Source organism: Vitis vinifera, chromosome 10, assembly GCF_030704535.1.
Source record: "Vitis vinifera cultivar Pinot Noir 40024 chromosome 10, ASM3070453v1".
In the NCBI taxonomy this organism is placed as follows: Eukaryota; Viridiplantae; Streptophyta; class Magnoliopsida; order Vitales; family Vitaceae; genus Vitis; species Vitis vinifera.
In genome coordinates, this window is record NC_081814.1 from 4,397,925 (window position 1) to 4,414,476 (window position 16,552).

The window sequence follows — 16,552 nt, forward strand, 5'->3', positions numbered from 1 at the left end:
CCGTTGAGGATTCTGACTTGATTTTATCTGTGCTCAATGGACTCAACTCCTCATTTCATTCCTTTGTCGCAACATACATGTTGCTTGCAAAGGAAAAATCCACGCCTTTTTCTGACTTTCATGCCGAGCTGCTCAACTATGATCTCATGTAGAAATTTCACAATCACACCATTCAACCCTAGACTGGTTCCTATGCTCTTTACTCCCACAAAATAGTTCTAAACCAGGAACACGTAGTAACAATATCAATTTGTCTCGCTCTTTAGGTACGTCCAAATTTCCTGGCTTAGTTCCATCTTCTTCACCATTTCGGCAGCCTCTACCCCACTTTCCATCTTCATCTTGTCCACCTGTGTCCCATGATTCTCGGTCTCAATCACCTTGTCAAATCTGTAAAAGAGAAAATCACCAGGCATTAGATTGTTACAACCGAATGAACTATGCTTTCAAGGGAGGCATCCTCCAATAGAGTTGGCTGCTATGGTTTCTGAGTCCAATACCACCTACCTGAATCAACTTCAATGGTACGCTGATAGTGGTGCGAATATTCATGTTACCTCTGATGCGGCTAATTTGGCAATTTCTCAACCTTATAAAGGCAATGATACCGTGGGTGTAGGTAATGGGGCAGGTTTGATAATCTCACGTACTAGCAATGCTACTATTAAAACTCCTTCCTCTACTCTTGCTTTAAATGATGTTGCTTATTGTCCTCAAGCCTCTGCCCATATTCTTTCCATTAATAAATTTTGTAAGGACAATAATATGTTATTTGAACTTGCTGGTTCCAATTTTTCTGTGAAGGACCTCAAGACGGGAGACACGCTCATGATGGGGCCCAGTGATAAAGGATTGTACCCGATCAACCTACAACAACTATCATCATCTAAATTTCATGCTTTCTCCGTGACTGTTGGGGTTAAAGCCTTTACCGCTACTTGGCATTGTCGTTTGGGACATCCTTCGTCGTCTACTTTGCATAATGTTCTTCATAATTATTCTCTACCCGTTAGTGATTCTTTCAATAAAAGTCTATTTGTGTGTCGTGTCAACTAGGTAAGTCTAAGCAGTTACCATTTTTTGTTCCTCAAGAGAATCAATTGCTCCTCTAGAGTTAATTCATTCCGATGTATAGTCCACTTCCACTCCATCTTTGAGTGGTTGTCTCTACTATGTTATTTTTATTGATGACTTTACTCGTTTTTGTTGGCTACATCCCATTTCTAATAAATCCGATGTTTATGCTACGTTTGTCAAATTCAAAATTTTAGTAGAAAAGCAATTTAATTATCCCATTAAGCAATTACAAAGTGACAATGGTGGTGAATACTGCTCCACAATTTTTAAACAATTTCTGAGTGATAATGGGATTTTTCATCGGCTCTCTTGTCTGCATACCTCTCAACAAAACGGCCTTGCCGAGAGGAAACATCATCATATAGTCGAAATGAGACTCATTTTCCTTGCGCAATCTGGATTACCTAAGAAATTTTAGGTCGATGCCTTCTTAACATCCATATTTAATTAATCGGTTGCCCACAAAAGTTTTCAATTTTTCTTTACCCTTTGAATGTCTATTCCATCTTCCTCTAGATTTTAGCTATTTTCGTTCCTTTGGGTGTCAATGCTTTCCGTGTCTTTGACTTTACATGCCTAATAAACTCTCTTACCGTAGCACACCATGCATTTTCATTGGTTATTATTCTAATCAGAAGGGGTTTCGTTGTTATGATCCTTCTTCCCGACGTGTGTATATTTCCATAAATGTGATCTTTGATGAGGTTGTGTTCCCTGCTCGTGTACAATCTCCTCTCATGGACTTGGCAACAACATTCCCTCGACGGGTAATTCTCCACCCTTCCTTCCTTCTCCTCATTCACACGTTTTCCCTTCATCTTCTCCTTCCTCTTTAGTTTCACCACCTCACACTACTCCCATAATTCCCACTGACCATGATTTCTCTATTCCACCAGACACTCCATTAGACATCAACTCTCCTGTTTCCTCTTCTCCTAGCAACATCCTTGAGCCCTCATCTTCTGCTCTGACCAGTTCAGCCCCTTCCTATCACGTTGTCACTAGATCACAAACTGGTCATTTTAGGCCTCGAACATACCCTGATTTTCATCTCTATTACTCAACATGTCATCCCCTTTGAGCTTTGCATGTAGGTGTTATTATTTTCAAGCCCCGTTCCTATGCTCAAGCTGCTGCTATACCTAAATGGCATTTAGCTATGGAGTGTGAATTCCAAGCTTTGTAGAAGAATGAAACTTGGACTTTATGTCCTCGTCCACCCAATAAAAATGTTGTTTCGAGTAAATGGGTTTTTAAATCCAAACGCCGACCAGATGGGAGTATTGAAAGACTCAAAACACGGCTAGTTGTAGTTGGTTATCTCCAACGTAGTTGTATTGATTTCTTTGACACATTCAACCTAGTTATTAAACCATCCACAGTTCACATGGTACCATTCACTGTTCACATGGTGCTCACCCTTGTTGTCTTATTTAATTGGGACATTCGACAACTAGATGTGTCTAATGCTTTCCTTCATGGAATTTTGGATGAGGAAGTTTATATGGCTCAACCTAAAGGTTTTGAAGATCCTACCAATCCACAGTTTGTGTGTAGGTTGCATAAATCTATTTACGGATTAAAACAAGCCACTCGGGCTTGGTTTAATCGCTTATCCACTGTCTTTTTATCTCTCGGATTTGTAAGCTCTCAGGTTGATCCCTCTTTGTTCACCTATCACCGTGACTCTAATCATGTGTTCCTACTAGTTTACATAGATGAAATTCTCGTGACATCTAATGTTCGATCGTTTATTGATGAGCTGATCTCTAATCTTCAGCTAGATTTTGCTATGAAGGACCTTGGGCAATTATCATACTTCTTGGGTATTGAAGCTACCTGTGATTCTTCCGGTCTACATCTTCGGCAGACAAGATACATTATTGATCTCTTAGATTGTGTCAACCTTATTGGCATACATCCTTATCGTACCTCATGTGTTTCGGGTACTAAGCTATCCAAATTTGATGGAGATCCCCTACTTGATTCTTCCGAATATCGTCACATAGTCAGTGTCTTACAATATATAACTCTCACTCGTCCAGAAATCGCTTACTCCGTGAATCAACTTTGTTAACATATGCAAGCCCCAACTACAGCTCATTGGACAATAGCCAAGTGTGTCCTACGTTATCTGAAAAATACTCTGGACTTTGGCCTCTTTTACAAACCTGGTTCTTTTGCCATTAACACATACTGTGACTCGGATTGAGTTGGTGACCCTGATGATAGACATTCAACGTGTGGCTATGACGTGCTTGTTGGTCCCAATCTTATCTCTTGGTCGGCAAAGAAACAACCAGTGGTCTCTAAATCAAGCACTAAGGTCGAATATAGATGTCTGGCTCTAGTTACCGCTGAAGTATATTGGTTGCGTATGCTGTTATGTGAACTGAAATTTCTCTTGATTCTCCTCCTGTTATCTGGTGTGATAACATTAGTCTCTTGTACTTGCCTCTAATCCTATTTGTCATGCCCGTTCTAAGCATATCAAAGTGGACTATCATTTTGTGCATGAGAAAGTAGCATATCGAGACATCATTTTGGAGCACATTTCTACTTCTATTCAGTCTGCAGATATTTTCACTAAAGAACATATGGCTGTGTGGACCCGCATTTTTCACATGCGTGTCCCCACTCGATCGGCGAGACTCGTTTTTTATTTGTGAAAAAATAATTTTTGGAAAGAAAAATCGGAGTCACTACTTATTTTATTTTTATTTTAAAGGGAAAATTAAACAATAAATAAAACCCTAAACAAAGACTCCATAATTTTTGGAAAAGAGTGTCTTTGAAAAACCTGAGTCTAGGTCCGGGGATCAGGTTACTTATTGGGAAGGTACCTCTAGGAGGTAACACCCCTCTAAGCCCTAAAAAGGTCTCTACTGACTAAATTGGGGGAAATGTGGCAATTAATTGATTAATTGAGGATACCTAGATAGACTAAGGTGATTTAAAAAATAACATGCCAAACAAGATCAAATTACAATAAAGGAGAGTTAGGGTGCATACCTGAACTGCTTCTTAAGCGTCATCAAAAGACATCAATGATTAGTTTGGAAAATAAAACACGCAACATATATTTTATCCTAGTCTCTTAATCAAACATGGCAAGCTAAACAAACGATCAAAAAGATATGTTGAACAGGTTGAGAATCGCATACAAAGCAATACATAACGATCATATATAAAGCAATACATAATTTATGGAATTAAGATACGAAGGTAAGAAGCATACCTGAATAGCATGGGTAACTCGTAATGTGCTTCCACAAGACATGAGGGATTAGATAATAAATAATAAGATAAATCTTAGCATGCTTGTTATCTAATTAGCATAGCAAAAATTATCAGAGTATACTAATTCATCAATTATCACATACGTCTTGTATATAATTCCTAAAAAAATGGATATGATTGTATCAACCAACAAAGGTGGTAGCAAAAATAAGTTTTGAAAAGATTTTTTTTATGTAGAGGTTTCACCAATTCCCCAATTGATATACACAAATCTAACCTGGAATTATCCCATTTATGTGGGACCATAAGCTTGGATTCATGTTTGATTTAAAACCAAAATTTTCATTAAAAAACCGAGAAAGATGCAAACCGATAAAAAAAAAAATGGTTATATATTATTTTAAGAAAATGAGATTTTTGATTCTAAGGACTCTAAATGAATTTTTCAAATAGATTTTTGTAAGGAACATTTTGAGGAAAGTATTTTATTTTAAAGGGAAAGGCATTATTCACAAACAAACAATTCGGAAAGATAAAATATAGGCAACCCAAAATAAAACAAAATCACAAAATAAAATTTTCTCAGTAATCAACAAGACTAATAAAGGTGAGGGTAGAGGCCAATCTTCATGATTTTCTAATGACCTCTAAAAATTAAACTTCACAAAAAAAAACAAAGAAAACTATCAAAGCAATAAACTAAATGACTTTAGATCAAATAAAATTAGAAGATATTAATCAAGAATTAAAAATGGGGAATCGACAACAGAAGAATAATCAAAAACTAACATAAGATCAATTAAACTAATTAACTAAAATTTTAGAGAAACATATGAACTAAATTATGATCAATCCAAGGATGAAAATTTATATATTTAAGATAGAAATAATACAACTTAAGATCAATTAAACAAGTTATCTAAAGCTTTCAAAAACATACAAACTCAAAGTAAATCAACCAAGAAATAAAATTAACGAGTTCAGAATATGAAAATGACATGGAACCAATCAACTTAAACAACTCAAGTCCTAAAAACTCATGTACTAAAAAGATGAATAAAAAATAAGATTAATATTTAAAAACATGAATTCAATCGCATAGGATCAATTAAACTAATAAACTAGAATTCTAAAACCACTTAAACTAGATAACAAGAATCAAAACAAGGATAAACAATTTTAAAAGACATGAGATTAATTACATGGATCAACCAAATTGATAAACTAAAATTCTAAAAAGAAAACCTAAACTAAATAGATAAATTAAAACAAAACTAAAGCAAGGTTAAAAACATGAACTTTATCAATAGAATTGATTAAATTAATGAACTAAGATTATATAAAAAAATGCAAACCAAAAAAATAAATTGCAATTAAACTAAAACAAGATCAGAAGCATAAATTTTATCAATAAAATTAATTAATCTAATAAACTAAACTAAGATTATAAAAATACATCAACTAAACAGATGGGACAAAACAAAATCAAAACTCGTTTAACAACATAAACTATATCTAATAAAATTATTTAACTAATGAATTAAAATTATTAGCACATTCAAACTAAAACATAAACTAAAACTAAACTAATGCGGAATTAAAAATATAAACTTTATCTCACAAGATTATTTAGACTAGTAAATTAACATCAACAAGTGCATTTAAACTAAAACATAAACTAAAATTAAACTAATCCAGAATTAAAGACGCAAACTTTATTCGACATGATCAATTAAACTTGTAAATTAAAATCACTAACAAACTTAAACTAAGAAGTAGATTGAAACTAAACTAATTTGGGGTTTTAAAAAAGAAAATAATATAAACTCTAGCACAAAGAATTAATCAAAAATTAAAATTTCAAAAAATCTAGGCTAAATAAAAGTGCCATATAGAATACTAACCTGTGAAGTGAAAAAGAAAGTCCCCTCTTGATGATTAAAGTGGCAGCCCAATCTCCGCCCGAAGTTCTTGGTTCTCCTCCTGAATTCTGCGTGTCCCTCTCTAGAAAAATTGCTCTCGTGTGTCGATCTGCCAAAAAATTCCCTTGTGTGTGGATCTCTCTTGGAAGAATTCTGCTTTAATTTTCAGCCGTTGAAGACCCTCGTCAAATGCACATATATTTAACAGAAAATTCAGTCACTCCACTAACAACATGAAGTTATAATTTCCTCCACTATTCTGCCATAATTTTCAGCTCACTTATCAATGGTCCTTCACCAAATTTCCAACACATTTCATTGTGAATTTTCAGCCATGAAAAAGCTTCCATTCACAGCCACAATTCTTGTGTGTCCACCACAAAATTCAGTTTTCGAGAATTCACCTTTTGCATGAAACTACCTTCAAAGGAATTCTCCATATGCAACCATATATTCCGCGATTCATCCATGGAGATTTATAAATTCAAGGTCATTATCTCCATTAAGCTATTTTAAAATTCATCCATGGAGATTTATAAATTCAAGACCATTATCGCCATTAAGCCGTTATAAAAATCATCCATGGAGATTTTATATGCAAGGCCATTGAAACCTGATTGGAATCAAGTAATTAATATTCACAAAGTGGCTGCCCATTCTCCATCAGAATCAAAGTGTTAACACGGCTGAAAGTGAATGAAAGCCTTTCCATTTAACCAAGGCATCAACACGGCTGAATGTGTATAGAATCTTCTTTATTAAATCAAGGCGTCAACACGCGTAAAGGGGATGAAATTCCTGCCCGCTTCAATGGAGATCTCCCCTCCTTCCCAGAATAGTGCAGCTGAGTTCCAACCCTCCACCTCAAAAATCTGATTCTAAATGTCTCCGACCTGTTGTGTGTGCAGCTCTCCCGATCTGACCTGTGCGCCTGTTCTTGGAAAATCAGAATTGTGCGTGGACTCCTTAATGCGGCTGTGGAGACTTCCCGAAGTGGTGTGTGGCTGTTGTTGCATGGTCCCCATGTTTGACAAGGTGGCAAAGAAGAAGAGGATCCTCCTGGGATCAATAAGCCAGGAAGGAGAAGCCCGCCTGAAACTGTATCTCCTACTGATGCACCTGCTTTCAATGATGGTGCTGATGTTACCTGCCGTGATGGCTATGTGATGATGCACTTGTGATCCCAACAGGTGATGATCTGTTCGAGGTTCGATTATGGAAAATCCCACAAAAACTAAAGACCATGAAACTATGTTTTTTTACGAAGGAGAAGAGAGAGAAACGACACGCCCTTTTGACTCATGATGGCCTTAACGGTATAATCGGAATGAAATTCGTCGGCGCCGCTCTTTATGTTTAGCCATTTTTTCATAACCAGTTTCGGCCAAGATAACTTCAGATTCTTTCCGACTTCCGTCCTCATTGCTCCAGCGTCGGATCACAGAGGATAACACCTTACCAAAGCACAGAGACAGCAATCCAGAAGGTTTAAATATTGAGAGAGGCGGAGTAGGCCAGCTTCATCCTTTTTCGTGAAGAATATTTCTTTACAAGCTTCTGTTTGCTCTTTACAGAGGGAAGGACAGGGTGGAAGATCAACAATTAAAGAAGCAAAATATTTCAACTTTTTCTTTACCCCTCTATGTTAGTTTGTTCCCCAAGCGCCCTTTTCTTCCGAAGCTTAGAAACACGGAGATGCAACTTGCCCCTAACAGCATATTGAACCTTCTTCACGTTTTCATTCAGTGTCTCGTAGTTTAGTGCCTTATGCGACATGCTGGATCAGCTGTTGTCTTATTGGTGGCACTCAAATACACAGCAGCCTCTTGAACTAACTCTGCTACTAAGCTTTGATGTTGGGTTGACGGTGAGACGAGGTGTGGCCTCTGGAGTGGAAGCCCAAGTGCTGTGCAGAATGGCCAGGAAACAAAGTAAGAGTATAAGTCTGCCTTAAAAAAAAACTATAGCCCCTTTGTCGTATTATGAAGAGAAGTTATGAGGTATTGACTGGGCAACACCACCGCCACCGAAAAAATAGTAGATCGATTAATAGGAGAATGGCCCGAATAAAATATAAGGGGATCCCCCCTTTGATACAGAGGTGTGGTGCCGCTTTAAACGACGAGCTCTTGGTAGATAATGAGAGACCTCTCGCGCGTCCTCCTTCTCTCACACGTATCTCCTTTCCTGTGTTCTCTTCTTTCTCTATTTTTGCTCCTCTTCCAAATATGTGGTCAACCTCCTTTTTTAGAAAAATAAAAATTGTTCTTTCCATCCTCTGATCTGCTTTCCTTTCTTTAACACTATAAGTCTCTTTTTTCCATCCTCCATTCAGCCGTGATCTGCTTACCTTTCTTTAACAATATAAATCTCATTTCTATGTTACATAGAATATCCCCACATATATGCAGTCGTGTACATTACATCAAGGATCTTCTCCAATGTGTGCATAGTCGTGTACATTACATCAAGAATCTTCTCCAATGTGTGCATTCGAATCTCATGCCAAAATAAAATAAGAATTAAAATTAGTAAAGGACATGAAATTGAAAATTAAAACTAATTTAAAATTATGCAATTAAAAACATTATGTCTATCATAGGTACACAAAAATAACTAAGACATCAATTTACACAATTAATCATCAATCTCATGCAATATTCTATAAAATAAATAAATAAAAACAAATAACTAACCAAATAATAATAAATAAATAAGTAAATAAATAAATAAAATAAATAGATAAATAAAGGGAGAATTATCTTTTGGGGGTAGATGGGCCCCCAAATTAACAAAAGGTTCATATAACTCTTCAAATTGAGTTGAAGGATATGAAATAATAACGGACAAATATACCCTTTAAGAACACATATAAAATATTTTATAAAATTAAGTTAAATAATTTTTTTTCCAAAAATACTAAATTAAATAAAAGTAGTTTTCAAAAATATTAAATTAAATTTTTTTTCAAAAATATTAAATTAAATTAAAGTATTTGAAAAAAAATTAAATTAAATATATTTTTAAATATTAAATTAAATAAATTTATTTTTAAAAAATATTAAATTACATAAAAGTATTTTTTAAAAATATTAAATTAAATAAAAAATATTAAATTAAATAAAAGTATTTTTCAAAAATATTAAATTTTTTTCTCAAAATCAACAAAGGACATTTTTGGAAATACTGAAGAATGATATCCTTCAACTCAATTTTTATACTTTCATTGGGTCTTGGGCTCAATTTGAAGAGTTACATGGACCTTTTGTTAATTTAAGGGTCCATCTACCCCCAAAACATAATTCTCCCATAAATAAATGAATAAGAAATCAAGTACATGCAAGCATTAAAAATGCAAATCATGCAAATTATGTAAGTCATGTGGGAATTACCTAAAAGGTAACATAGGCGGGCCACGATACCTAAGTGGACCTAGCAAACCAAAGTGGGTCTAGATGTGCCTAAATGAGCCTAGGTGAATTTAAGTGGGTCAAGGTGGACCTAAGTGGGCTAGGTGTCCCTCGATGGGCCTAAGTGAACCTAAAAGTGCACCTAAAAGTTATCCTAAAAAGGAAGGAAAAAAACTAAGTCTAAATTAGGACTGCCAAGAATCACAATAGGGTTAGATAAATCCCTTAACCAAAATCTCCAAGGTGGCTCAAAAAAAGTAAGTAGTATGAGTAGTAATGGGCCGCCAAGGAACTACTGTGGAGCACTAGAAGTGAATTTAAAGACATGTGCTAAATGGACAAAATGGAGGGTCTACAGGCTGATAGATTTTGTTTCCTTCGTGACAAACTAGCTATCTACGATCTTCCCACCAGTTTTCGGGGGAATGTTAGTGATAACGATAATGATAATGATCATTCAAATAGTCAAGAAAACTCAAGTCAATGAGTTGCGTTTCCGTCAAACCAGTGAGCTGCTTTTCCGAGTTTATCTCCAATGGCTTTATCCTATATTTGAATGTTTGTAATCTATGTTTAGACGTTTATCTCTTGTAACAACCTTAGATTTTCTAAGGTTTGATCTGATCTGAATGTAATTACTCTGTTATAAATATAAGTATATACTCTGTATCTAGCAAGTTTTTTCTAGAACAGTTTTGGTTTCTTTCAGGGAGCATCTCTGTATTCATTTTGCTCCCCATTTCCGATCTGGGATTCACTTCCACAAAGATTAGAAAATTCATAAACCCAAAAGCACATTTAAGTAACTTGCCAGTAAAGCTTCACTACTCTTAGCTTCATAAATGCATATTACTTATATATACTAGTTTATAAAATAAAATTTATTAGTGTGTGTGTATATATATATATATATATATGTTATAAATTAATTAGAATAAAATTATTGTAAATAAATTAAATTTAATTATAGTAATTAAATATAAGAAAAATATAAATTTATAAATAAAATTATTAATATTTTTAAGTAAAAAACTTTTAAATATATAAAGATTTCTTTTATATTCTTTAATATATCCAAATTAAATGCCTTATATCCATCAAAATATATCAATTTTGTTAAAATAACTTTATTATATGTATTATTATTATTATTCATTTTTCAAGTTTTTCATAATATTTTTATAAATTTTTATCTATCGATATTTTGTGTCAAAATGTTCGCCGATATTTAATCATCCATCCTTCTATTAAATTTGTAGTCCCACAACTTTTTTAATTTAATGAAAGAAAATACTCGGATATTGAATTTCAAGGTGTTAAAAAATAATGAGGGAACATAAAGAATTGTTGATCAGTAGGTTTGAAGATATCAAAGCTAATTATCGTTTATACATGTGGCCTCGTGGTTGGTGTGACAATGTACAACTTGTTTGGCATGACGGGAGTAGAAGGCCTCAATCCATTGGGTTGTCCCATAATTTTGTCCTATATATAATTCATTATAAATTTGGGTATATGTTAGTATTTTGGCATCGGATGCATGACACTTACTCTGTTCCAACCACCAGATTTGTGTTTCATTCAATTTGATTCCATACGAAAGTCTATCTCTAATTTTTGGAATTATTTCAGTATATAGTAGAATATTAATTGCTTGCTTTTATATCCCTATGTATGGTTATGTCTTGATGAATTATGTTTTGATGAAGACATAACCCTATACTTGGTTGTTGGAAGATTTGATGAAAATATAAGGGAAAGAAATTTTAAAAAAAATGAAGAAAAATAAAAAATGGATTTAAAGTGAATAAATTATTTTTAAACATTGTTTTTTAATCTAAATCAAATAGTTTATTCTCTTTTGTAAAATGATTAACTAATTTAAAAATACATTAAAATTTTTATTAATTTTTATATTCCCATGTATGGGTTATGTCTTGATGAAAATATAACCCTATATTTGGTTGTTGGAAGATTGGATGAAAATGTATGAGAAGGAATTAGGGAGGAAAAATTAAAAATAAAAAAATAAAAAATATGTGAAGAAAAAAAAATTTAGATTTAAAGTGAATAAATTATTTTTCTATAAAAATGAACTAATTTAAAAATATATTAAAATTTTTATTAATTTTAATTATATTTAAATTTTTATGGTAGTTTCTATAATAAATTAAATATGAGGATTTTTTTTTCATATTATTATCAAGAAACCAAATGTAACTTAAGATTCTTCAAGAAATTCTAACAATTATTTTGAAGTTCTTATCCAATCTAAAATTGACATCCTTGTCTCATCAAAACAAAAGGTATGAAAGTTTCTTCACGTTAAACTACAAGTTTTCTAATAGTTTAAGCAAATTACAATTTTTTTTAAAAAGCTTAAATTCATTGGATTTTGGTTTATAATGTATATTATGCTTTTTGATGCCCTTCTTCACGTGCGATACCCATAAACAAATATCTATAAATTGGGAACAAATATATGATGAAACTTGAAAACATGATATCTTGCTAAATGAAGCTTTGGCGTTGTATTAAAATACTATTATATAATTTTCAAGTAAAACAACTGTTAGCCCAAGGGTTCTCCTAATCGGGTTTTAATGATAACAAACCATGGTTAAGTGACTAATTGGTTTAATGGTTAAGAATCTCAGGCATAAACTCAAAAATTCATCAAAGGACCAAATGGATACAAGATCGAGACGCTTGGAAGAGTTGTGATCATAGGAAACTAATGTAAAATGAATGCATGAGTGCACTTAAGATCTTCACACGTTTCATGCAACTTAGAAAACTCGGTTTATTCTTTAAAACTTCAAGTTCATTAAAACCCGAGTTTTTAACAAATGTATTTTAGGCAAAATATTTTATAATTGGCTTAATAATTCACCTAAAGACCTTGCCTAAGTGTTAAAAAAGAAAGGAATTGAAAAAGATAGGTTTTCGGGGCCAAAAGGCTCAACCGATCGAGGCTATGGCCAACCGGCTCAATCGGTTGAGGAACCGGTCGATTGGTTGCCCTTGTCCGGTCCAGGACCAGTCGAGGATGCACAAAAAGTTTATCTCTTTCCCAATAGCCTTCTCTTCCCGGTTGAGGTGATTCTCTTCCCTGTCGAGGTCCGGTAGAGGCAATGGTAACCTGTCAAGCATTAAATGTTCCAACGACTAGTGAACCGGTCGACCCCTAGCTCGATCGGTCGAGGTTACCTTTTGCTGTTTTTGACTCCCGAGCTTAGAAACCTATAAATTGAGAGCTCCACTTCATTTATTGACAAGAGAACACTTGCAATCAATTGTCTACCTACTTGTTCTTGACCAAAAAGCTCTCATTTCTTTCTTAGTACATTAAATCATCACTTGCATATCCTTTAGTGCACTCTTGTGTGTCATCCTAGCTTTGTCTTGTATTTGAGCTATCCTTAAGCTAGGTTGAGGGATTCTTTCTTGTAAAATCTGAGTGTTAAAGCTTTCAAGAGGTTTGATTCTTGAAGAGATTGTGTAAGAGCCCATTGGAGTCGGAATCCAAGTGTAAGAAGATTGGAAGCTTGGTTGAAGCTTCAAGTTAGTGGAACCCTCATTAGGTTAGGAGATTGAGGAGAGTGGACATAGGCAAGGAAGTGTCGAACCACTATGAAACTCAAGTTTGAATTCTCTAATTCTATCTCTTTATTTTGTTTATATTGTGCTTGAACTTGTTGTGATTGAAAAGATTTTAAAAAACCCAATTCACCCCCGCCCCCCGCCCCCCGCGGGTGTTTTTCTTAATTAAGCATAGCCTTTATTTTCTCAACAACTTTTCCACATGATAATGCAAGACCATGAGTAAAAGAGATGGAAATATGTAGGAACTGTCAAAAATTAAAAAAACATATAGGATGGAAATAAAAGAGTTTAAACTGTTGTTCGAGTACTATATTTATGTTTTCTTAAATTCCTCTACTCTTTATCTTGAATTCTTAAAAAATTTAGAATTTATTTTACTTACACTACACTTCTTTGTTCTTGGGGATTAATTCCTACAAGCATGTAGCAATAGGGCTCAAATTATAACACTATCTGCTATCTTCCTTCCCTTGTGCACGACCTCAAAGTAATAATGTCCCTTTAATTATTCTTTTAACATGCATTGTCATTTATTTGCCAATGAGATTGAGAAAAAAAAGAAAAAGAAAAAAAGAAGAAGCAAATCTTCTCATTAGTTAGTACTAAAAACCAACCAAATTAAGGATGTCCTGAGGTATTTAAACCAATCCATTTTCCATCTTAAAACTATGAATATGGAGGCTCTTCCTTTCCCGACCTAACTCCATCTAGTGTCAATGATTGGATTGTCCAACTACACCCAAGGCCAATCAACAAATGTCATGTTGTTATCCTAATCAAGAGTAAAAGTCATCCTTTTCGCTCTTTGAAGTTTTCGTAACTGTCATTTCTCACTTTTTTTTTCCTTTTCCCCCTTGATTTCACATCATCGGCTCTTAACTTTGAATTTTAGATGTCTTGGATCCGAAGCCACTCCTTATAGTTTGCACCCATGTTCGACCATCTACAGTATTTTAGTGAAAGTGAACATTCGATGAAGAATGTTTGAAAATTTGTAAAATCATTTGCAATAAAGATGTTCAAGTACCAATCATCCATCTATTGTCAAATTTGATCTCATGTGTCATGCCCAAAGCAGAAAAACATATATAATTCCTTTGTTTTCTTTTCATTTATTGACTACTTCAGGAATCAGGACAACATTAAGAAGCCTTATGGTTAAGGCAAAACCAATTATCCAAAATTCAAATGGGAATATTTTCCAATTGTCACTCACTGTTTGACTGGAAAAGTGAATGGCCCTGGTAATTCATTTTAAGAACCATGGGTATTCCTTGAATATAAGAGAGAAGCCAGATTTGACTATCCTAGCAAGAAGGAAAATATGATAAACATCTTGTGATAGTCTCAAAATATTTTGCAAATTAATCCAAAGATTTACCAACTGAACATTTAGTCTTTCAATCAAGCATAACATAAGAACCGTAATGCATTGCCTCCTTCCAAGCTTTTCCATTACCAATATGGGACCATTTGGTTTGTCATTTGATAGATCTTGTTTAAAGAATTAGCTCCATTTGAACCAATTTATAAATTATATGAGTTTAGGGACTTAATGTTGAAACAGTTTATGCTCATAAATTCAATAGGGACAATCATACTTAATCAATTGTTTTTCCGTACCTACAAGCTTCCATACTTGCCCTATCTTTGAGCATACACTTACCAAGTTGGTTAATTATCTAACTATGATCATTAAATCAAAAGGTGTTCTCTTAATGACGTGTATACAATTCCTTGTCATGGAAGATAAATTGAGATTGTAAGCATTCAGCGAGGTTGAGACAAAGTTACAGTCACATCATTTATAGATAAAAGTCCTTTACTAGAGTATGATAGGTCTTCACCCTTGTGAGTTTTTGAAATAAATGCAGGTCGTTTAGGAAAAGGAAGAGCAGAGTTGTTACCCAACATGAAAATAATAGCCAATATGGTAGGTCAATTCGTTGCAGATTCTTGGACACATAAGAGCCCAATTTGGATGCATCTCAATACTTCATCTGTAGGGTATGACTTTTCTAATGACGAATCAATTATATCCAAGGCTTTGTCTTCTTCCCATAGGTTCCAAACCTGATAATTTTACTATTATTAGCTTACTGTAAAGAATGAAAAGAAAAAGGTAATGCAACACACATTCAGCTCACTCACATTTCCAACTAAGCTCATGGATGGACTATCTCGATAATAAGTGCTATTTTTTCTCCTAGTAATAATCTCTAACAATAAAACTCCGAAACTATAAACATAAGATTTTGTTGAAAATAACCCTTCCATCGCATACTCAGGTGACATGTAACCACTGTAATAGCAAATAAAAGAAATTATTAAGACATATTAACTAATATGTTTCTTTGGCATCTCAAACATAACACGTACTATGTTCCAACCACTTGACTTGTGTTTTCTTCCATTTGGTTTCCTCCAAATATTCTAGCCATGCCAAAATCTGAAATTTTTGGAACCATTTCAACATCTAATAGAACATTGCTTGCTTTTAGATCTTTGTGTATGATTCTTAATCTAGAGTCCTCATGAAGATATAAGATTCCTCGAGCAATTCCCATAATAATTTCAAAGTGTATTCTCCAATCTAACAATGACTTCTTTGTTTGATCAGACCCAAAGATATATAAAATATCAATCAGTAAAACAATGTTAGGATCTACTAATAATGATTTTTATTAGGCAAATAACTTCTCCAAGTGATTATGCAAGAACCTTAGAAGATTAAAGAAATGGAAATGGCAGAAAAGAAATGGTACATACCGAAAATGAAAGAGTCTAAACTTTTGTTTGGCAAGTACTCATAGACTAACATTTTCTCTTCTTCTTGAATACAACAACCCAAAAGCCTCACAAGATTCATGTGTTGGAGTTTTGTAATAAATGTTACTTCATTCTTAAATTCTTCTTTTCCTTGTCCTAAATCCTTTGATAATCTTTTCACAACTATTTCTTGTCTATTAGATAGTTGACCCTGATAATCATGATGTAGAATTAGCTTATATATTCACAATTAAGAAGATTCAACTTAGCGTAATGTTTGTGCAATGAAAGAAAGTCCAACAATTTCAGTAATCATCATAGATTTGAGAATTAATGACTAACTATCTTATAAACTGAACCAAAACCACTACGTCCAAGTTTGTTCTTAAAAGAGAAATTATTTGTGGTTCTAGCTATGGTGTTCCAATCAAACAATTGTAATTCAAAATTGGTCATACTTTCATCATGCTCCGTAGCTCCCGGAGAGTCTTCCAACCATGTAGCTCCAGGTCTCAAATTATACAACAT

The 16,552-nt window shown here is 33.8% G+C and overlaps 1 protein-coding gene across 1 annotated transcript; it reads right to left on the bottom strand.

Annotated features, from left to right (window-relative positions):
- Nucleotides 1–15,130: 15,130 nt before the first annotated feature.
- LOC109121541 (G-type lectin S-receptor-like serine/threonine-protein kinase RKS1) lies at nucleotides 15,131–16,552 on the bottom strand. The gene is made up of 5 exons (XM_059740191.1): nucleotides 16,367–16,552; nucleotides 16,027–16,235; nucleotides 15,635–15,874; nucleotides 15,407–15,557; nucleotides 15,131–15,328 (listed from the first exon to the last, which is right to left on the bottom strand). Exons 1-5 carry the CDS (start codon nucleotides 16,550–16,552, stop codon nucleotides 15,194–15,196), a joined length of 921 nt encoding a protein of 306 aa, XP_059596174.1. The 3' UTR covers nucleotides 15,131–15,193.

Bases quoted from the DNA above. Each gene is read 5' to 3' on its own strand.
- LOC109121541 (XM_059740191.1), bottom strand. From the start codon at position 16,552: ATGTTGTATAATTTGAGACCTGGAGCTACATGGTTGGAAGACTCTCCG. The intron at 15,875-16,026 runs CGGTATGTACCA...TATCTTTGGGTC, and splicing joins AGTTTAGACTCTTTCATTTT to TGATCAAACAAAGAAGTCAT. The intron at 15,329-15,406 runs GTGAGTGAGCTG...TAAAATTATCAG, and splicing joins CCATGAGCTTAGTTGGAAAT to GTTTGGAACCTATGGGAAGA.